The 24085-nt window shown below is 35.5% G+C and overlaps 1 protein-coding gene across 1 annotated transcript; it reads left to right on the top strand.

Annotated features, from left to right (window-relative positions):
- The first annotated feature begins 1286 nt into the window (after nucleotides 1-1286).
- Nucleotides 1287-22731, top strand: LOC104402207 (voltage-dependent calcium channel subunit alpha-2/delta-3-like). The gene is made up of 6 exons (XM_010010020.1): nucleotides 1287-1302; nucleotides 2911-2966; nucleotides 5971-6082; nucleotides 20495-20607; nucleotides 21377-21459; nucleotides 22314-22731. The coding sequence occupies exons 4-6, from the start codon at nucleotides 20535-20537 to the stop codon at nucleotides 22413-22415; spliced, it is 258 nt and encodes an 85-aa protein (XP_010008322.1). The 5' UTR covers nucleotides 1287-1302; nucleotides 2911-2966; nucleotides 5971-6082; nucleotides 20495-20534; the 3' UTR covers nucleotides 22416-22731.
- Nucleotides 22732-24085: the final 1354 nt, after the last annotated feature.

The following is a 24085-nucleotide window of genomic DNA, read 5'->3' as shown; positions in this document are numbered from 1 at the left end:
CTTATATTAAAATAATTTTATAATACATAATGTATTTTTTTATTATGTATTTTCCGTAAGTAATAATGTATATATTATTTAACACTAAACAATATGGCTTATGACAAAAAAAAAAGAAGTATGCACAAAGTTAGTTACTTGGGTGTGAACTTTCAGGCTTGGCTGAAATTTTATTTTCTTCTTTAGGAAAGACTTGTAGCTTTTCAATTTTTCCTGTAAGACAGTCCTTAATAGGTGAAAATCTTTACTGTCTCAGGCATTATGCATTCTTCTGGCTTGCTATTTCAGCCTTTAATGCCATGGACTGCCACTAGCTCATTGCTCTGTGAGTTATCAGTCCTGTGCAGAAATACTTTTTGTGGCATCTGAAAAGTTCAAATGGCCAGTTGCTGCTGTGCAAAATGGCGCTGCTTCAGTAAGGTGCTGATTCAGGACAGATAAGCGTGACTTTATCTATTTGAGTAGTTCTGTAAGTCAATATGACTCCTTACACATGCTAAAATACTCTGTTGATAGGGAACCTATAAAGTCTGCAAAATTTTATGCAGCTAGGAGACCCTAATGCAAATGAGTGGGACAAAGATTTCTGGAAACTGGCTTTTCTGTGTGAGTTTCTTTCATAAAGGAATAATTCTATTGTTATTCTTTTGAAAAATAAAATATTCAAAATGTCAAAGTACTGTAAACAGGATTTTCAAAGTGCTTGCTGTAGTTCTTATGATCCAGAAATTCAAGGGAGGCAGGAAGAATCTTAAAAACTACCTAATGTGCTTACAATTGAGCCTTCAATATGACACAGATAACTTCATTTAGGTATATTCAAACTTCAGAGGCTTTCCTAGCCTAATTAGACTGAAGTAATGAATAGAGATTTACATTATAGAGAGGCGAGCCTTTGAATTGCAGCAAAAGAAAAGCTCATATTATCTACCAGAGCTGTTCCTCCAGCAATAGCCTGGGAAATAGGAACCCCTAGAGGTTAAAGATTTAAGAATCATTTGCAAAACTTTCCTGTTGCGACTGATAATCTGTGTATGTGACCAACCACATTAAAAGGAAATTTCATTACTATATATTTTAATATTCGATATAATAATGTTTGGTTCTTCATAAGAAAAAAGTTATTGCTCTTTTTCTCATGCTACCCATGCATTAGAATATCCATTACATTGTCTTTACATGAAGCATTCAGTTAAGATATGAATACAGCATGTTTTGCCTTTTTATTAAATGAGTTGCTTCTCTTCAGCCTTATAATGCCTTCTTTGCTGCAGTAAAATGGATTATGACTGAGCTTGTCTTGTAAGTAAACTTTATGAAGAATTTAATATTTGTATGAATTACTGAATATTTGTATTTTGGTATACTTAACGAATATTTGTGCTTTTTGCCTTTTACATACATTGTGCTGCTTTTATTATATGATTTTAAATATGGTATTATTTGTCAATTTTTACTTCCTAATTTTACGCTGTTAAAACCTGAGAAAATTTTGGCTATGTGAGTGCACACTTGCACTTTTATTACATTATTCATGGTCTTCACTTATATCCGTATGTCTTTGCTTAGTAAGTCTAGCAGGTCGCAATATACAAACCCAATTTATTATTGTGGTTACCATTAAATTTTACATAAACGTCTGGCTGTTTGTAACGCTGCTTGGGTGGGCTGTTGTCAGTATAGCAAACTCTTAGAGTGATTCACTGTTTTGTGTGTCACTTCATAAAATTCTGCAAAATGGACCTTTTACAGTGTATGCCAGATAAGGTGTACTCTGGATGTTACTGAATTTTTTTACCTTTCCTAATTCTTCTGACATTTCCAGTTAATGTACAATGGGCATTGCCTTTAAGAGAGATTGCCTAAGAATTCACAGAGAAATATCAGATGGGGAAAAGGAATACTTAAAATGTATAATGTGTTATTAACCTATATGTTGTATTACAATTATTATTGGAGAGCAAAGTTGCTGATTTAAGTGAATTTTATCTTGATTGAAATAGAATCATTTTTTTATCATGTAGTTGAATTGTTTTAATTGTAAATTGTATGAGTGTTCATCAAAGTTTGAAGTAAGAGTTAACAAGAATTAACTAAACGGCTACTGCTAAAGGGCAGAGATTGATCTTAAATGCAGCTTTCAAAGTTTAAATATTAGGGAAAGAAATAATGTTAAAATTAGACTTTAATGCTAGCAGATAACAGCTTCAAACATTTCAAGAAACTTTCTGTGCTTATAAGTACTGTAGTTTCAGGTCTTTTTGACAAATTGGATGTTGGTTTCACATTCTTTACACTTGCAATAACAGATAGACTGACACATTTCAGTCCATTCTTCAAATTAAATAATAGTATATTTTAGTAAGGAAAAGCATTTTCTACATATCTAGTTAGAATTGATTAGACACTGATTAATCAATCTTTTCTGTTTCTAGAAATAAAGTAACTTTATTACTTTAGTTCCAGAATTCATGTAAGAAAGTATTTTTTGTGTACTCCTATACTTTAGACAAGACAGTTATAATCCTATGGCATTTTACTAGAGTCAAAATACATGCATAATGAAGAAATACTGTTTAATAATGTTCAACAGTAAAACTACTCTAAGCTGCCATGCATTGCAAATTTTAATGAATGCTTCAAATAAGATCAATAATTTAAATTAATAACAAGTAAATCTATGATTTATTGATGGAGTTAATTTCAGAATACATTCTCAGTGGTAAAATATAACCCAGTGAAAATATGAGAATAGCAGTAGCAGATAATCCCAGAGTTATGCTAATAACACGAATTTCAGTTCTGTGTTAGCTTTTATTTAAAATAGGATTAATGGCATCAAACTACTGCCAGTTTAGTGTGCTGAAAACATTCTGTGGGGTAATATGAAAACTCTAATAATTTCTCTAGATTCCTTGTGGAATTTAATCTATGCAGTTGGTGGCACTCTGATCTAACAGCAAAAGGTAAGTCAAATTTTTCTTCCTGGCTATAATGGGAGAAATTTATAGATTAACTTGGATTTTTGAAATTCAGATGTACTTAAAATGTTTTAGATTAAATAGACATCTGATAACAGTTGTTTGTCTCCCATGTCAGCATGCTCTACTTTGTTAATGTTTCACAAAACACAAGAGAATTAAGATCTAATAATAACCACAGAGTGCTTGTATGTACTTCAGGAATACAGTACAGTACTATAATGGAGAAGTTAAAATAGTAGAAAGCGATTAAATATGTTTTTAAAACCCATGTCCCAAAACAGCATTTGTGGATAAAGCATTTTTTCTGGAGCTGCTGTAATATGATGATGGAGGGGTATTGTGCTGGTAAATGCCATTTCAACAAACAGGAACATGGTCATCTCAATATAATTTCATACAAAAATAATCTTGAAGTCTTGAGATAGTAAATTTAATGCTTTTAATTTTAAACAAAACTGGTTAAAACTCTATTTTGTTTTAGCATTCCTTTCAAAATAGACATTTAAAATTAATAAAATCTGGATGAATTAAAATTCAATTTACTCAAAATAATTTTAAATAATGTGAGTTTTAATTTGAAATAACAAAATTTTAAGTTCCCATAAGAACTAGAAAATTTCAATGTTAACTGTCTTGTATTTTAGCAGACTTCATGACATTTCAGAGTCGTTGCTCAAAAGTAAAAGGCTAATTCACAAGAGCAGTGCTCTTCATTTGGCTATTTCATAGGCAGATTATGCTGCATGCCTTTTATTGGTATAATGACTTAAAGTGAATTCTTCAGCCTCATATTTGCAGATTTACATATTTCTTAGCAAAACAGGAGATAAAATTGCTACTTTAGGCTTTAGTTTATATTTGTATTGCCTGGATACTAGGCTGTCTTTATGCCAAAATAATATCCTGTCTGAAGTTCAGATATCAAGAAAATTGAACATGATAATGCCCTGGAATATTCCAGTATTGCGTGTAGTAATAAGATGCTGGAGCAATTCTTGAAGAAAAATCTACCCTGGAGCAACCAAAAAATATGGCAGTAAATGGCAAAAAAAATGTCAGGCTACTGCCTATCATGTTGTAAATGCTGTGTAGGGAGAAGGGGAGGCTGAGATGGGGGTCTGCTGGAGCTGAAGATAAGAGCCTTCTGAATATGTAGGTGCATGAACTTACTATAGCCTTTCCCACACTGATGTAAACTGTACACTGCATTGCAACACTGAAGCCAGTTCTTCTGTTATGTGAACAATGAGTCCAGTGTAGATTGGATGTGCATGCACAAATAGGGCTTCATGAGAACCGGCAGGAAGCTATTTGCTTTTGGGGCTGCTCATAATCAGAAGTGCCTAGACAGCTCTTGTAAAAACCAGGACTAACGTTCCAGTGATTTCCCTAATCATGCTGAAAAAATGCCTCTTACACTGATGGCTAGGAAGGACAATAGGGTTTGCCGTGCTAGACCCAGAAACTGCAAAACTGTTCCTTACATGTGAAGAGGAATGGCAGGTAAGTCAGTCTTAGTCCCAAGTGTCTGCAGAACAGCGTAAAGCAGCCGGTGTAGGAGACAGGTATCTCTTTTGAGTTCTTTCAAGCATGCTGCACAGATATGCCTTAATATATCCTGACGTGAAACATCTAATGACATTTGCATTATATGTTAGTGTACATATTCTTCAGCAACAGTAACCATCATCTCATGAAAATGAATGCCTGTTTTGCATTTTAAGCAGGTACTAACTACAGAAGACAGGCATTAATAACTTCCAAGAATTCTTTTCTTAAAGAGTAAACTGTCATTACAGCACTTTGACAGATAAGTATGATTGAGGGATTTTAATTCATGTTTTAGTTGAAAGTGAACTACACAATTCAGTTGCTTCATTTCTTTGGGAAGTAAGAGTATTGAAAATACCCCTCATCACACTCATTGGAATTTCATAATTTTTAAGGCACTGCTTTCCCAGTTCAAGTTTGGTTAGGTGGCAAGTGATAGTTGTTTGGAAACCAACACTTGTTAGTAAGGCAAAAGCAAGAGACACATCACTAGCTCTGAAAGAGATTATCTTGAATGGAAGATCTGTCAAATCCAAGAGCCTGTTTACTGTAATCTATTTTTGTCATACCTTGTCTTGTTTTCTCACTTAGAAATTAGTTTAAGATAGGCTTAACATTTGTGCTGATGTGCAAGTGTATCTCCATGTGAAGGAAGAATGAAGGCGTGGGGAGGAAAAAGAAAGGGAATGAGACATTGCCAAACAGATACATCAGTATGAAAGCCAGATGAGCTGCCTTCAGTTCCCAGCTTTGCTGCTGTCCTGTAGTTTGATCTTGAACCAGTTTCATTGCTTCCTGGTACCTCAATTTTTCAATCTTTAAGATGTAAATAATGACACTTTCTTTTCCCTTGCACTGTAGGGCTTCAGGTTAAAAGTGTTACGGAGTCTTAATTTTGGGAAGCAGATAACAAGCATTGCTTCTGCCCCCCACCCACAAAGTTATTCTAACTGATGAAACTCTGCAAAGGTTTCCAAGCTGTAATAAAAAAAAAAAAAAAAAAAAAAAAAAAAAGTGGTTTGGCTTCAGTAAAATGTATCACAATTTAGATATCAAATAAATGTAAACAGCCATACATAACAGTAAGTGATGCATAGTATCACTGAACTAAAAATGACAGTAAGTCCATCTTGAGTCTATAGAGAAAGAATAAAAGCTTTTGCTTAAATGTAAAGTAGGTTGGCAATGGCTAAACCATGAATAACTACTCTTACAGTTATGTCTTATAAAATTACATTCCATGGATAAACTTTTTTTTTTCTTTTAATTGAAAAAATAGTGTTATGCACTGCCTAGGAAATCTCACAGGGTGGCAGAAGCTGAGTAACATTTCTATTCTCTGTGAGCTCTGTACTACAGCATCTCGTGTTGTTCAGAATTTTGTGTGCTCTTCTTGCCATGTTAACATCAAGATATTTTTTTCCTGTGCATATAGCGCAGAGGTTGAAACAAACCTTAGAGCCCTGTGATACTGAATATCCAGCTTTTGTTTCCGAACGCACTATAAAGGAGACCACGGGGAATATTGCTTGCGATGACTGTTTCAAGTAAGCCCTTTCAATTTTTTTTATACAACTGTTTGTGACAAAGCAATAAAACTGAATTATTCAAGGTTATGCTGAAGAACGTACAAGTCTGTTATGTTTTATCTTATATAATGACCTCTGTCAGGGTGTCATTTCTCTTATTACAAGGGTCATTAAAAGGTTTGATACTTTTAAATTAAAGCAATGCCTATTATTTCTACCAAAAAGAGTAAAACCAGTAGAGGCTTATGCTAATTTCAACTAATAGTGAATGTTTTAAGAGTTTTCCTGGACACAAGCAGGGCATATTCTGTAAAGATTTAGATAAAAAAAGGTTAGTTCTGTTAGCTTTGCTACACAGGAGTGAAACCCTGCTTATAGGTTAGAAGTTCCCTTGTGGTATGGTGAGATCTAGTTGTTTTATTTGAATGCCAAACAGTGTTTCCTTCTTAGAATTTTTAGGCTGTTTTGAGTGTGAGAGGGTTAAATCTGTTCCACAAGTTTTCACTGCTGGGAAGCTGAGTTAGTAGTAGCAAATCTCACATGTCAGTGCTGCAACCTTGTCAAGGTAAAGTTGTCCCTCGTAGGGTTAAAAGAAGAGAAAGACTTCAGCCTAGCTTTCCTCCTTCATAATGAAAATGTCTTTTCTCTGCATTTAGTACCTATGTGCAACGACATTTTTACTGTAGTTATGGTACCTTTTAATTGAAGAATTGCATAGATATTATGTGAATTTCTGTGCTTCAGTATGTCTCTTAATTGGATTTCCTTTATACTGAGAGATCATCATCACAGAGGAGATTAGATTACAGCAATAATTTGCCTATCAATATAAATACCACGAAGAATAAGTTAAACAAAAATTGTTTCATCTTTCCCTTTCCAAACTAAATCAATATGCAATTAGCAAATAAAGGTGAAAACTTTGTCTCTTTGAAGTCAATAGGTGTGCTTCTGGACTTGCTCCTAAATTTTCTCCTCAATATCTTCATTGCTTTAAAACAGAAAATAGGAGTAAGTACACTGAAGATATATTTTGAGTGCTAAAATTCACTTTTAATTTGCTGCTAGCCAACTTCTAATTATACGGAAATTATTGACATCTTGTATGAATACTTATTTTTATATGGCTTTGTGGGATAGAAGTATGAAAGTGCTTTGTAAATTGATCCTAGGGAACCCTTATGTGCAACAATAGGTCCCACTGCCTGAAAAGTACAAACTCAACGAAGTAAGACGGTGATTTTTTCCACTTGACATATCGAATACAATGTATGTTACACTGCTGTGAGTGCTTCATGCTAGTATTGTTGAATTCAGCCTTGTTTTGTGACTATTTAGCAGAAGTTGTGTAACAAATTATCATACATCCCTGGCAGTGTTCAAGTCCAGGTTGGAGCAACCTGGTCTAGTGGAAGGTGTCCCTGTTCATGGCAGGGGGTTGGGACTAGTTGATATTTAAAGTCCCTTCCTACCCAAACCATTCTATGATTCTGTGATTCTGTTTAAATATTGCAAACAGACATGATTCTGTGACAAGATTAATTTGACAGGACCAGGTTTTCTCAAAGGAATGCAGATTTCAGTCTGCCTTCTTAGGTAACTTCAGGTCAAAGGAAATAACTTTCAATAATAATACAATTCTGCAATACTTGGACAGCACTGAGTTGGAAACTGAGTTTAGTGAAAATTATAGTATTTCAAAAATAATGCGCTAAGATCTTTTTCATAGCAAAACATTTTGTGCTCCACAGTGGAACAAAAAAATAAAAGAAAACACTGTATGTTACAAACTGATCTCAAGGCACCCATTATTTTTCTCCACAAGCAATGGCAAAAGCTAAAGACATAATCTAGAAAAACTATTAGATTCTCATGGGAAAGTTCTTCGTTATACTGTTTACCCACTGTGATTAACAATCTACAAATTGCATCTAAGATTGCAGACTGCACTGGATTCCAAATATTTTTGTTATAACCCAGGACACTTTCCCGCAGAACAGCTAAGGAATGTGACCCAAAGTCCTTTGTAGACCTACGTCTTCTGACCCAGTTTTCTGTTTCATGGCCTCAGTATCAATAAATATTTTTACAAGCAAGTGTATTGCTTAATACTTGTAATTTAAGAATGATGGGCTCAATCAGTCAAAATTAGGGTTCAGCCTTATATACTGTGAGTCTTGAACTGACACGGTGTTCAATGGTTAATCTGCATGGCATCTGTTGCATACTAGGTTCTTGATTCAGATCCCTTTGAGTCATCAGGATTATTTTCTGCTTGCTCCTTGGATCATGTTATAGATTAATCTGTTTGTGATATATACCTACAAATTTTTATTACAAATATAAAAATATATTTGTAAATATTTAGCTGACTATACACCCATTCTAGTATCACAAACCTTTTGAAAGTCACTGGAAAAGTTAGTTTACTGTAAACAGGTTTGCAAACAAAAGTTGTGCAAATACTTTGCTGCAAGAAAGTTTCTGTCGCAAGCTACTCACTCAAGTCTCTGTCTTTTGTTCCTACAGTGTCAGGCATCACTATAGAGTCCTTGTCTGAAAAAGGAGAAGAAAAAAAGCTGTCTCTTAGTAGAAGTAAAAATGATGACTGACGTTAATTGAAACCGTATAAGGTTACTTAGATAAGGCATTTTGGAGCACAAATACTGTGTTATTGCTAACAAAGTCACAGTCATAGTTAACAAGGTCACATAGCGAGTCAGAAGCTCAGTCTAACTCTGTTCTGGGTGTGCTGTTACTGATCTTACAGGAATACTCTGCACTTCACAGATACCAAGGGGAACAGTTACCAACTGCAGTTATGAAAACTAAGACTTGTTCTTATAAATGTTACGCATCAAAATTTTAATCATGGGTGTTTGGACATAAATCAAAGTATCCACACAAGTAAATCACGCAGTAGAAAAGACTACATGCTAATTACTTCATAAATAGCTGGCTCACATTCTCAGCCATCTCTGAAAACTTAATCAATGGAAGGGCACCTATACACTTTAGCGGACTTTGAATCAGGCACTTAAATGTACACAGAAATATAAAATACACTATCTATATGTAAGCTTATCTCTTACTAGCAAAAAATAAATGCTACTTTGGGATAATTTGCAGTGTTTAAAAACGATTTTCAAAAATATAGGTTTCATTAAGAAAGCAGGAGCCTAAAAGAAAATAAGAATTAACATAAGAATGTCATTAGGGTCAGGGTTTGGCTGTCCCACACCATAATTTGCTGTTATTCAATATCCCAATGATTATTAAATTAATCTGTTATTTAAACAGCAATCAAAAACAAGTCAACCCACATTTTCTAAGCACTGTCAACAAGAGAGGAAAAACTGGGATTTTTTAAAACATCTGAAATGCTTTCATATTTTCCAGTAAGCTATTCCCTTTTATAGCTTATAAAAAAAAGCATTACTTCTGATAGACTACTGCATGTTTATGGCAGCTTCAGCATTAGAGATAATTAATTGCTAATTTTTTAATTAATCAGTATCAACTCTTCTGTTGAGTCAGAACTACACTAATGCCAGACAGACTTGGTATGGGTTTTAAAGGTGGTGTGCTGCAAAACCAGGTTGAGATGTGGTTTTGATTGCACATTAAATTTGAAGTCTTCGGTTACGTAACCATCTCAATGCAGCCAAAGTTCTTCAGCACTTCTCAGTGGTGACATTACCAGTTTTTGACTTCTAGTGATCTCAGCATTACAAAGTTTAATTGCTGATACTTAAAAAGCACTAAAAATCTCCAAGTAAAGCATCCTTAGACAAAGTTGTTATAAATTAGAAAGGATAATGGCTGTCATGATGCCAGTGAAAGTTACCTGATCTTTCTAGTGTAACTGCTCATCTGTTTTGTAGAACAAAGTTTTCTCTAATTGCAAATCTTGGTTGTGCATGAAAAATTCAGATGTTTTCATTCAGCTTCGTTTGAAAATTTGGATGTTTTCATTCAGTTAGGACAAAACCATTAATTTCAGCATTAACTCAGGCTACTATGAATGTGGGTGTAGATCTTCTGTAGGCACAGCAACTTAGCTGACTATAGATTAAGTGTATATTTTAAAACTTCAAAGTTACAAGGGACCATTCGAGTGCACAGTTGCCAAAGTTGCCTGTTCAACTGTAAAAGCCATGGGTATACAAGTTAGGCAGTAGCTGCACAGTCAAATGCTTAAAAGTCTGCCCTTTTTAACCTCTCCTGTTCATGTGTGATGACATATTGGACTTGGATGTAGATCAGAAGTTTGGCCTTACTTCCAGTGACCCAGGGAGCAAAGCCCCCTTCTCTTTCAATTGCAGCACTCATGGGTCCACAGGTCAATAAAAAAAACCCCAAAGAAACTGTTTGGTTCCCAGTTGATTCTTTGTGCACTATCCTAAGACACAAAATAAAGAGTAAAGTAAATATGAGAAAGCCATATTCTCACTAGGGAAGCAAGGAAGTATGCAGCTACAATCATCCTAACCCTGGGAAAGACTTACATGTATGTTTTAATTATTCAAGATAAATGTAAGTGTTCCCTTTACTTCGTAAATTGTAAATTGCCTGTTAAATTTCTAGGAACTACTTACTTGGTTAAACACTGTCCCATGTGTTATATATTTGGCCCATTGCAGTGTTAGTAAGCAGACAATTATTTAACAGGGAAAACCATCAATAAACTAAATCCCTCTTGCTTACTTATAGACTGGACATTGAGTGATGTTCATTGTCAATAAAAAGAGGTAAATGGCAATGGAATTACAGCTCAGGATGACACTGAATCCTTCATGTGGATTTATAATAGCAAATTTCAGGCTTGTCCATTGGATGTGCTTATTTGGCAGTAAAAGAAAACAATATGAATTAGATTCAGATTATTTAGGGCGTGAGTATATTAGTGTCAGGAATAGTGCAATCTGCAGACATTAAAATGGTAATGTTTTTTAAAAATCACTTAATTTTGAGACATACCACCATTTCCTAAAATATTTCTGCCTGACTTTCTTAGTAGAAGCTTGTCGAACTACTGCACTTGATCGTGCTTAAAATTTGTAAATAAATATGCAGTTCAATTTCCCATGAAATAAATAATCATTTGCCTTTTCAGATGTACTTAGTTTACTTCTAAACAAATCAGGTTGCCACATAAAACAGGCAAGGCATCAAGGGCCAATTTCTTCTTATTTGGAGCTCCATGTACATCGGAATATTCCTGTAGATTTCCTGTAGTAGTTTGGGCAGTAAATTACAGTCAGTGTCCTACAGGTCTTTTTTGGTTGTGTTCATTTTACTGTTTCCATCTTATAGGACCCTAAAGGAAACCAAATGTTCTCTGTATTTCACCATAGTTTGTGTAAACTGTATGCTTTTGTGTGCTTGCTTTTTCAGCAATTATGCCAAGTACATACGTGATACCATGCACAGAAATGTTTTTGACCTATGCCCATGTTGAGTCACGGGTGTGCTATAGTCAAAGTGCTTACTGCTGATCCTGGCAATGTTGAACAGATCTTCATTTCTGAGGGCCTGCTTAGATGTGCGTGGAAGTCAAAGAGTATCTTCATGGGAAACTCAGTATTTTCCATACCTCAGCACTTAGCTGTTGAAGTCTCAAGGATCAAAATCTTAGTCTATAGAGCCATCTTGCACCTCTGTTTTGAAAATCAGCTCTCACAGACTTGCAGAATACTTATGAGTGTTAAAGTCTTTATACTTGCAGCAACAGTAGTATTGATAGAAACTTATCATAGCCAAAAGCCTAAAGCTCTAGAAGATTCCCAAAGAAATTTTTTTAATGTTCTTTCCTTGTAAGTTATGGAATTTAAACTTCTAGAATTATTTATTAAAGGCCTTTATAATTAGTTTAAAATCCTGCGTTGTGTGTTACTCACACAGCTCCACTTGTATGCTGAGAAAGTTCCTCTTCAGTCCAAAGACAGCAGTGATGATGCTGTTTGTCATACAGATGCAATTTAAAGTCACAGTATGGGTAATTTAACTCCACCCTTTGATAATGTATGTTTTGAATGACCAGTTCAGGAAACACCGTAAATTACTATTTTCATTTAAGAAAACAGGTATATGAAATAATAGAGCAAGACATAGCTACTGGGCAGGTCTGTGCCTGTTTGTTTTTAAATAGGCAAAGATTTTCAATATCCTTTTTTGTTTCAGAGCATTTTTAGCACGCTTGTTGAATTCAGAAGTGTTGTAGCTGCCTATACACAGAATGCCAACTTATAATGAAACTAGTCTTTCATCATTATCTCAGTTTCTGTATCAGAGTGTTCCCCCCAGAATCAAAACCTTGGAGCTTGTTTATTTAGTTGACAAAACCATGTAATTAGTACAAATCTGTAATTAGACAAATCTGTAATTAGACAAATCTGTATTCAGATTCTCCCTCTTAATTTGTTTCACACTGTAATCATCATAAAAAAGGTAGAGAAGGAAAGAATCAATGTGGATCAAAGGCTAAAAAGTACATCTAATCTAAAAAAAAGTTCTGACCATAGTAATCTTTTTCAAAGGGCATTTTAAATGGCAAGAAATATACACTGAATAAGAGAGGGACTCTATAGAAGGAAGAGAAAGATGAGGAAAGGTACAGTGGTCTTTTCTTGCAATGTGTACAACTTTTTCATAGCACTGACCATGTGGTTTATCTGTAAGTACTGAAAATCCTGGAGATAGGTGGGTCAGCTTCCTAGCAATTCAGTCTATTATTCTTCCTTGTGAGAAGTTTATCATAGAATCAGGTACCTATTCTGCCTATGAAGACCCAGTTATGCCACATTCTCAGGTCAGGTTTGTTCAGGGGCATGAATCTTGACTCATTTAAAGTCTGTGGGATTTCTGAGCATGGTTTCTTTGCAAAAAGTTTGCAGTCCATTTTAAACCTGGTGATCTGAAAGTCTCCATTATCTTACATCCTCATAAGGCTGGACTAGTAAGTGTAGGACCATTGTCAAATTCCTCATTACACAAAGTACTTTTTTCATCCTAAAGCCTGTATAATCAAAGCTTTTGGATGTTTGTGATGTTTTTAATATTCAGTTGGTAAGGTGCCTGTATCTGAGCATCAGTTATTTGAGAAAGCATCCCCTGGTTGATATTGAAAGGGGAATGGCACTTCTGGGATTTCCTATCTGAAACAAAGTGGTTACCAACCATGCCACAGATCTCCAGGGTTGTCAGCTTTTGGCAGACACAAGAATGGTGAGAATGATATTCTTCGTTTAAATCCTTGATTCTGAACTTTGAGTAGGTATGCTTATACTGACACCAAATTTTGCTGCAGTCAGTCAGGCTGTATGTGGTAGGAATATTTTGCTAGCATGGGGTCATGTTACAGGCCTGAGGCTGAGAGTTTATCTGTCTCTTTTTATATGAGGGAACTACTAGCTGCTTTTTTCATATACTTCAACTGCTCCAGCTCTCAGAAATGTTGTTATTGGCATATATGTGATTTTTATAAATTGTATTGAAGGTATTCATTCTCTATCATTGTTTACTTGGGGGGGAGGACAAAATACAACCACAAAAATCAACCAACAAAAATCCCCAAGTAGCCCAACTTGACTGTGATATAAACATTTCATTCATTCATTTAAAAAATGTGATGAGAGAAATGTCAGTTGGAAATGTAGCCAGCAGCCTGGAAAGCACATGATAGGAGTTGAGAAACAGCACAGCGGATATCTGCACTTCAGCTGAATGCTTGAAGTTTGTTCCAGACCATTGGGGTTGAACGTTTGCAACCAACAGTTATGTGAGTAACACATATTTGAGTGCAGAGTGCACAATATTTTCCATTTACTCTACCCTGGTGCTGGAATGTTTTTTCTTTTTCTAAAAAATAGGAAAGATTGAGTTTGACAGATATGAAATGTAATCCCAAAATAACAATTAATCTTAATCCAAAATACTCAAACTTCATTAATGCAGGTTGGCACTCAGAAAAATGCGCTGAAAGGCACAGAGGGAAACCGCTGAGTTTACAGGGATGCTCAAGCATTGAAGCACCCAGTGGGGGCTATCTGAGTTGAGTACCATGGAAATTCAGAGTACTTCGTCACATCTTTGTGCGTGTGTTTAGGTTGCCAGTTTGAAAATACTGCCCTTGGTTTATTTCTTTTCAAACTACTCACAGTGAAATTCTTCCATGCTTTTTGTATGGAAGCAAAGCATGCTTTGCTCATCTGCATTAGCAAATCAACTGGTAGCTAAAAGATCTTTTCAAATGCCTCCTAAAAATGATTGATATGATTATGTATGTACAGGAGTGACGTATGCTAACACAACAATGAGACATTGTTCTAGTCATAATTTGAATGTAAGTCCCAAAGTCATCACTGTAGCATCAAACAATAGTATTATGTGTTCCTATGGTTATTACAGAAACAAATGAAAAATGCATATATGGATTTTTTTTTTCTTCTTGAATCAGGCTGTTAAAACTCCTGAACATGAAATTAAAAATTAAAAGGTATAGTTTTTAAAATACACCATATAGATCAATAATTCTTATGAACAAGGGAGTTCTGCAAAATAATGCAGTATTTCTGTGAGAAAACAAGAACTAATTTTTAGCTAGAATTACATAGCATTGTTTTTAAACAAGTAGAACTGCTTTTAAAGTTGATGCTGTGCTCAAATCACCATCAAATTACAAAGAAATATCTTCTAATGGGAATATATATTTTACTATAATTTTTTGTTCCTCAGATGTAGTCTTATCCTGTACGAATCTTCAGAATTCCATGCCACTTGTCATTCATTTTGGTCCCTCAAACTACAACCTTTGCGACTATTTGAAGAAAGAAGGGGAAAACGTATCTGAAAATCAGAGATTTCTGAATGCCATTAGGAAGTTTATTACCATTCTTTGCTGTTGAAACAAGTTGTGTAGTGGTGTCACTGGCCACCAGCTAATGGCAGTGTGACTGTAAACCAGGAAAAGGAAAATATTTCAGTGGAATTGGCCAAGAAATGATGGTATTTGGAATCCTCAGTCTGAACTGTAAGTGGTGCTTATAAGTAGGGAAAACTTAAGTCTGTTCAGTTTATATCCTGTCCAAAACTTAACATCAGTGGACAAGGAAATGGGTTATCTCTCCTGCATTGAAATACAGAGACTAAAGCATCTTACCAGTAACATCAATTTCCTTTAATAGCAGATGTTATAGTCAAATAGTAGAGAGTAAACAATTTAAAGGTTAAGTTTGCTTAGCTGGACAAGACACTTCTCTTGCATGTTTGAAATTGAATTAACTTAGCTTTGCCTCTGATGGCTCTTATGCCTCTATGTTAGCAAAGGAAAGTCAAAGCCAGCAGCATTCCGGAGTCAAGATATTAAGCCTACCACATACAGATTTTGCACATTATGATTCAGGTAGTTGTTGTGAAGCAATGACCTGCGTTAAGGAAGGAAGTGATTTACAGAAGTGTGTGATCTTCTAGTTGGCTAGTAAACCATTCTTCTTACTTTAGGAGATATATCAGCCTCACAACTATAGCAGCCAGGAAGAAAAAGGGGTCCGGCTTTGCCTTGCTACTGCTGTGCCTGTTTTAATCAATGTGGGAGATGCTCCAAAATCCCTAAGGGGGCAGACTGCAGAGGCCTCACAACAAAGCCACCTGCTGCAGCAACTAGTAACCTTCTTCCCTCTATCCCTTTCCCACAGGGCACTGTTTCTGCTTGTCCTGTCACCCCTGCCCTTTCCCCCATGTTGGAACATCTTCCTCCTTTTCAGAGAGGTTTATCCCCCTCCCAGTTCCCTTACTGATACTTTACTACCCTAGAGGTTCAGAGGCTGGAAGATAAAAGGAAGAGAAATAAGCACACAGTGTGGAAAGAGGGCAGTATAGCAAGGCTAGTGTCAGCTCAGTCCTTATCCCTCTACTGCCCTGAATACATCTTCTAATTACTACTCCTCACAGGACAAAGTAATTCTTATAATAAGGAAAATAACTGATATTTTTTAAATTAGGTTGGTTTTTTGGTTGCCTTTTTTTTGGTTTTGGTTGGGGTTTTTTGTTTGTTTGGGTTTTGTTTAAGCATAGTCTGTGGAATAAATTATTCTGATAACAATCTATATTATAACTGCATTAAAACTTTTATATATACAACCAAAAGGAAGAGATTCAAATTGAAAAACGGTTTGGATGTAGTGTGATGGCTCTTTTAGAACAGGTGTTGCAGTCTGCAGAGAGCTTAAGGCATCACATTTCACTGGGTTCAGGATGCATTTTTCTGCAGGATCACTATTCAGCCATTAAAAAGAGAGAAAGACCCTCCTGCAGAGGATAATTCAGATCACCAAAGCGAAGCTCCTGCTCTGAATTATCCTTGACTAGTCTGTGTCTCTGCATGTACTCTGTTCAGAGTTGGAGATGGTTACCCTTCTAATGTAGGAAACTGAGTTACATGCACAAAGGCAGCTGCTGTATCTGCCCTCCAAGAATTGTATTACAATCCTATTGTGATGCTTTCCAAATTCTAGGTTATCTTAAGAATTTAGAAGGAACTGGTTCTCTGTGGGAAGAGTAATTTAGCCACGTTAAAAGTGAGCTTTCTTATCATGCTTTCATAAGCACAACTTCAGCAAATATAATTGTGAATGAAGCAGTACTTGAATTCCAAGTCAGTTCTTTGGTTTCATTCCACAATGAAAAATTAATTTTCAGTAAACAGATTAATAAATACTTGCATTATTGAGCAAGTACTTACTATTCGTAAAACATGAAGCTGTTTGTTTTTTTATTTTTTTTCCCCAAAAACCAAATTGTAGGATATCTGTGCAGATGTTTTTATATGAGCCAATACAGAAACAGGTATAGAAATAAACAGATAAAGCATGTGCAACATGAGAAAAGTGCTGTGTGATGCTCTAACTCAAAATATAGACTTTCTTGCAGATTTACTCTCTGTTCTTATTTTCTCTTCATTAACAAAATAGTTTGGCATGACTAGATTTTCTTCCTCCTCCTCTCTTTACCCTTTTCAAGTATTAGATTCCTTCCTTCCTCACCTTCCCCGCAAAGTGAAGAAGTAGTTTGTGCTCAGGTCTATTTTAAGCCTCTGAACTTGCACATCAAATAAACCAAACGAGTTCCTCAGCAGATGAAAGATGGAGGAGAAATCATTAATAAGGTTCTTATTGACACAATGGCTTCAACATAACAGAAGCCCCAACATTTATTCCATTTTATATATGGAGACATATGCAAGGCTTTTCCTGAGCTGTCACTATCAAAAATGATGATGACAATATTGGTGTAAAGGAAAAAGGTTCAAATCAAAAGATTTACATAACATAAAAGAACTTTACCCTTTAAACATGAAACATGTTGTGTAAGTATTAAACATAGGCTATTAAGCATAGACTTTCTTTAGCTTCTTAAACCAGCAATAAAGGTCAGTGAAACCCCTTACTCTGTCCTTGAGAGCTGGTGCCCATACTGCTAGTGACACAAATGACAGCCTAAGCCAGCAGGTGTTCAGAAATGCTTTGTAAAATCAACTTTAGAGACTCACAGTGGAGCTCACTTAAAAAACAAGGCCATTTTCATTACTTTGTCAGCAACTTACTTTATTTCTCAGTGCAGTCTTGGAAGCTGTTTTGCTAGAGGTTTGTCTCCTTGCAACTGAATTGTGCCTTACACTATGGAACATTTTGGTGAAATATTTCAGTATTTGAAAGACTTTGTACTGACTACGTTTATGCACCTTTTGTTTTCTGTGAATGTTCAGTTCCTGAGTCCTACTGGCATGCACATTCACTCAAAATGAATTTGAGAGATGCATGTGTGTGTCACCATGGAAACTGAAAGCTGAACCCAAACAGCGGACCTGCTGCTGGGATGATTGTGTGCTTTATCCAGCTTGGGCATGGAAGCAGTGCCGTATGAATTATCTGAACAGACACAGAGCAACTGTAGTGCTTATGACTGGCAGAAACTTCTTTGTCATTGATCTAGTGAGGGTAAGACTACGTTGTGGCTGGGAAATGATCTTAAATTGCAGCAGCCTAAAGAAGTATAATTTGCTTATGCACATTCTATTAATAGGAAAGAAAACTTAGATGGACACAAATAATTTTCTTGCCCTTAGTTATTTGCTCAACTTAATCTCTGTCTTCACTTCTTCATATGTTAATCCTTTGCCTGTGTCTTCACAAGTCAATGGCTGGTGAGGACACGCTGTTGGCTTTAGAACTTCATTTTTGTCAGAGAAGCCACGTAGTAATTTTTTCAGTATCATAGGTCTGTAGTGGAAACTCTTCTGGGTTAAAGTGCTTTCTTTTTTCATTCCAGCTAAGTGAAATGATAGGAAAAGCTCCCAATTTTTTTCTATTGCACACACACACCACCACCAGTCTTTAGCAAAGCAATAGCTTATATTATATAGCTCTTATGGCATCCCAGAGAAGTGGGTGAGAGAAGATACAAAATGGTAAATATGCCCAGCTTTAATGAAATGGCACCGTTAAACCTGCCTATATGGTACATGCTTTTTCTCAGGCTTCAGTATTCACCTGGGGACCACAAAAATGGGTTCTCACAAAAGGACTTGGGAGTCAGGCAAACTGTAGATACAACTAAAGAGTGATTACTCCCTTCACATCAAAAGTAGAAATTAATCATTTAGCATCCAGTTAATTGTTACAACACGTTATGGACTTCATGTCCTTTTCTGAGCTAGTTTTAGAGATGCCATAAATATAAGTTTCAGACTGCACAAAATTCAAATGGTGCCAATTTCTGGGAATTAAATTTTTTATTTTTTATTTTTTTGATCCTTGAGGGTTTGATTTATTCATTACTGTTTTGAGAAATTCATGCAGTACAATTTTGGTGCTATTGTCTGTTAAAGATTTTCCCTCCTTTCCTTTTATTGGCCCCATTTCTCCCACACACAAAGCCACAAAGCCACAGATGCTCCGTTACAATGATGTCAGTCTTGCTACATGCTCCAGCTGTTTGGTAGGTACATTTATAAAGGTCAGCCTTTTGCATTATGCCATAAATGTATATTTCACGTATAAACATAAAGCTAACATATTGCAGATCACTCTAAGTGTAATTTTAATGGAGGTTCAGTAAGTTTAAAAAATACTGAATAGTGTTTAATCTTTCCTTTGGCAACATTTTCATAGTAAGTTTTTCAATTATTTTTGTTCTGAAGCTAGGTTTGAATGTTCCCTGCCCCCTCTGCTATTTCACCCTCTGTGATCTTTGGAGAAAGCAGGGAGTTATTTTAGTAAGATAATATGTATTTTAAATAAAGATGCCTGAGGAAAAATATGTTTCCACATCTTTCTGGTGCTCAACCCCTCACTTAATGTTCTGTACATTTACCAGCATACCATACTGAAAAACACCTAATTCCTGGAATTGCCAGATTTCAATGCTATTCGATATGGCAGATAGTCTGTTGATATGACATATAAATTCTGACAGATTGTTTTAACAATTTATCAAGAATTGGGTCTGAGCCTTAAATCTTTGCTTTGTATTGTGTCCTGAATTTCAAAAGAAAGACTAAGCAGTGCCTATTTGGCTCTGCCTCCTCCCCCTTTTCTCATTGTATGTGCTTAAGAGTTCAGCTCATTGTAACTATGTGGATCATTGAATAGTGCCCACAGGATCCTTCACTGGTCTCCCCTGGGTGCTTTCCTTCTTACAAGCAATGTCTTTATTTCTTGCTCTCCTTTTGAGTTGCCTACTTTGTCTTAATTTGAATTTGGTGCTGAGTTATCACCGTATTTGTACCATACAGTCATCATTATTCTAAAGTAAATCTCCTCACTTAGGAAGATTTTGAGGCTTAGTCTCTGTTTTGTTGGCTTAGTAATAAAATGACTCTCAAGAGGATGGATGAAAGCTGAGATCTTTCTCGGTGGTTCACGATGCTTCCGTCAAGACCCAGAGAGAATAAAGGCCCTAGTACGATCATAGAGGCTAAAGTTTGGGACCGTGAGTTATCACTATATGGCTGCAGAAGAACCTTCGTTAACTTTGCAATTTGCTTTCATGTGCACTTAAAAAAATTCCAGTTCATAAATACATAGAGCAGAGATTCAATATTGAAATCTGAAAAAGAAAAATCCGATAAACTCCTTGATAATTCACTTGTGTCCCAGTCTCGTGATTAAGATATCAGCAGTATCCGTTCTTCTTCAGCTGTGTACCTTTCAGCATCACGTACATCTCAAAACGGACAACCATATTCTGTGAACTAAGGGAAGCATTGCCCAAGACCCTCTACTTTTACAAGGTGTGCTGATACGGTATGATATATAAAGTCAATGATATTTGTGACTGTAATCCAAGTGCCAACAACTTAAAACCTAAGAAAACCTCTTGCTCAGAAATACAAATAATGTCACCATTATTTGATTTCTTTTTAATTTGCAGGTCTTTTGTTATCCAGCAAATCCCAAGCAGCAATCTCTTCATGGTGGTAGTAGATAATGAATGCTTCTGTGATTCAGTTCCACCAATTACCATGGCACCTATAGAAATAAGGTATATCCTTTTCTTTGCAAAATTGTCAGAGATTCAAGATGCGAATATCGAGAAATTTGTTATCATGTAAAACTTGCATTACATGACTTAATAACACATTATTACCCACTATAGAGTGGTGGACTGTTTGAAATTAAGCTAGCTGAGAATACATTCTTACTTATTTTCAAGGAGAATGCGCTTTTTCTCTCTGGTCTGGTTTTTTTTTTAACAGCCAGTATAAATTAAACAAACACACTTATGTGCATCTTTAAGCATCATAAAGTCATGGTCATCTTTAGATAGCTGAACAAATTATAAAATAGCCCTAAGCATGTAATTTCCTTATAAGAATGGAGCTCCTGATATTGGAACTTCTAAAAGTCTTTACAATCTAGATATTTCTTTTTATTTTAGGGTTGGACTGGAGTACTGAAAGTATTTCAGTAACCTGCTTTCCAAAAATATAGATATGTAGCAAATAAATCGATCACTTGATTTTTAGTTGCCCTACTTTTTTATTTTGTGCTGTTCTGTAGTTCAGGATTTTTTTTTCCCATATAAGTTGGAATTTATCAAAAGTAGCTTGCAGTGTGCTTTTATTTCAGACTACTTATGGAAAGACAGGTTACCAAGGTAAGTACAAATTACCTTTTTCTTGTGTTGACTACACATATCACTTAGGATTTTTGATAGAGGGAGGAAGTAGCTGAAGGATTTTCACTATATTCATTTCAAAATACTCACATAAAAATGCAGTGCTCAAAACAGCTCTCCTTAACGACCTTGTACATAATGAATCCCTTAAATGTGAACGCTTGAAATCTCAGAAGATAAGAAGGCGTCCAGAGTCCTGTCATGGATTTCATCCTGAAGTAAGTTCCTACCTATTCTTCGTTTTGGACTCTGGTAGATGTTTTATTTCTTTAAAAGAAAAAAAAAAAAAAAGGAAAGCTATCTTCTAAGATGAAACATCAGGAAATATTCTGAACACTCAGAACACAGTAGGAAAGGGAATTGAGTGACTTTTTAAGTGCTGTAAATATTTTTAGTACTCCTGTAGACAATATATTGATTTGCTGCTTTTATTAACTATTTTGTATCATGTAAGAGAACGTGGTAGAATGTAAGCACAGTCAGCCAGGAATATCTGAGAACTTTCTCTGGTTCAAGCATGGACCACAATATTCCTCATGAGAGATGGTTAGGAACTTTGTACTGTTAAAGATTTTTTCAATAACTGGCTTCAGTATTTCAACTGTCGTTACATTTACACATAATGCTTGGGAGAGATCTTTACTGCTTTGCTCTGCATAGTAGCCTTATTTGTATAGGGGCAAGAGTATTTGGTAGGGACCAGGATGTGATTACAGTGATTTCTACAGCATATATTCATAGACATCCATTTGACTCTGGAGTAACTTCATTTTATGTCTTTGATTGTGTCATGCAGTGTAGATTGAGACCTGAAGTATGGCATGGTGGGGATATTACATGCCTGTTGACCATGCTCACTTTCAGTCTACAGTGTAAACTTGTTCAAATGAAAGTCTGTGCCTGTATTACTTCATGAGTGTATTTAGTTTATGGGTTTTGTTGTTTGAACCTGTGCTTACGTAGGCACGAGAGAATAGGAATGATCATGTGTATCATAATTGAGTGTATTTATTTCCCTCTCTCTTCTTTCTTTTTTTTTTTTTTTTTTTTTAATTTTTGTTGTTGTCTTTAGGAAAACGCGAGAGAATGTGGTGGTGTCTCAGGCCTTAGTGCTAAACCTCCTCTTGTTGCTTTTGTTGTTCTTCCTCTGCTATTGATGATTTTCTCAAGGTGACATTGACTGATGTGTTCAATTGGCATGCTAATACATGGATAAACTGTGAACTGGGAAATGGTGCAACATAGAGGACATGAAGTATAGTCAGAGCATCAGCATTTCATGATTTTAAACTGTTGGTGATATAAATTCTTAAAGATATGTTGAAAAGAGATTTATCTTTTTACTTTGCAAGTCATGCAGATGTGAATTTGGCATATGGTAGTCATGATTCATCAAAAAGGACTTGGTAGATAGAGGTGACCATTGCTTTGTCCCATTGAAAACAATTTAAAACTGTGTACTTTTTTCAATAAAGTATATTAAAATCACAGTTTCAGAGTGTATTTTAAGTATGATAATGTATTTGTTCTATTAATTAATGATGGCAAGAGAATAAAATAAATGGAAGATGCTTTATTATGCTTTAAGCCTATTTCTGGAAAGATTAAGAAGAAAATGTGGAGTTATATTTTTAGAATAAGGTAGAGCTTTTATTAACAATTCAAGGAAGCACACGTGCATGTATGAAGCTAAGCAGGTAATATGCTGTGCTAAATTATAGTGAAGGTTTGGTTTCTGTAAATAGCTATAAGACATCTCAGCCACATTTAGAAAGTGATCCAAAGTCTGATTAAAGCCTTTTGCCTAACTTGGGCAAGCTTTAGATCAAATAGGTTGATTTGGTTGCAGTTGGCAAAATTAAATACTTTCCATCTGTTACAATTTGTGGGAAGATATGCAAAATAACCTATATAAAAGGTTGATACTGTTCTGTTAGTGTTCTGCCCTATATACACCATGTCAGCTGGGAGAAGCTCATTACTAAGAAATTCACAAGCAGAGAAAGTTTGACTTGCAACACATCTGCATCAGCAGAACTCATGGTTTTCACTGAGAATTCATTGAGGCTCACCCTCAGCGGACAAAGATCGAGACCAGTATTTTTTTGTTCTAGGCCTTACATTCTTGTTTGTAAGGGAAACGAGAAGATAAAATAAGATTTAAGTCTTTTAAAACCCTATCCATAGAGGGATATTTATTCTACACCTAGTATGATGAGTATATTCCTCTTGTAATTGGTAGCAATGTCCCTGTTGTGGATGTGTTTTACGAAGATCTTGATCTTTGATGTTAATCTCTCAGTTTATCTTTGCTGTTTTGTATGAAGTAGAACGCTATCAAGTGAATATCATGTACTTCTAACAATATCATATATTAGATGCAAAATAAAATACCACTATTCTAAATCTGGTGCTTGAAGACTGAAGTTTCCTGATCGGGAGTAAGTATGCTTTTAGCATTAGATAAATGCTAAGCATATTTGCTATGTGTCTTAGGTGAGAATAGGGAGCTAAGCCAATGAGAGGGGCTTTGTTTTAAGGAATACTATCCAGCTAGTAAGAGGAAGAACTAGTAAAATAAAATTTCCACTTCAATGCTTTAGCAGGTTCAAATGCACGCTGATACTTCCTCTGGTTCTGAAACCATATAGATCTTTGTCTGGACTCATAGTTTTCTTTTCCTCACCTTTTTTTGGTTATGAGTGTTTTCATACAGACTTCTCTGTCTGTCCTTTTTGGTCGCAAAATCACTCACTATGGGAATAATTTTCCAGCTGACATGCAGTTGTCCTAGAGACATGCTCTGTTTACTAAGCTAATTGGGAATTCAAGGCATTTTCTACA

Source organism: Nestor notabilis, unplaced genomic scaffold (genome assembly GCF_000696875.1).
Source record: "Nestor notabilis isolate BGI_N333 unplaced genomic scaffold, ASM69687v1 scaffold21282, whole genome shotgun sequence".
Classification (NCBI taxonomy): domain Eukaryota; kingdom Metazoa; phylum Chordata; class Aves; order Psittaciformes; family Psittacidae; genus Nestor; species Nestor notabilis.
Note: the sequence above shows the minus strand (reverse complement) of the source record. Positions and strands in the feature narration are given on the sequence as shown.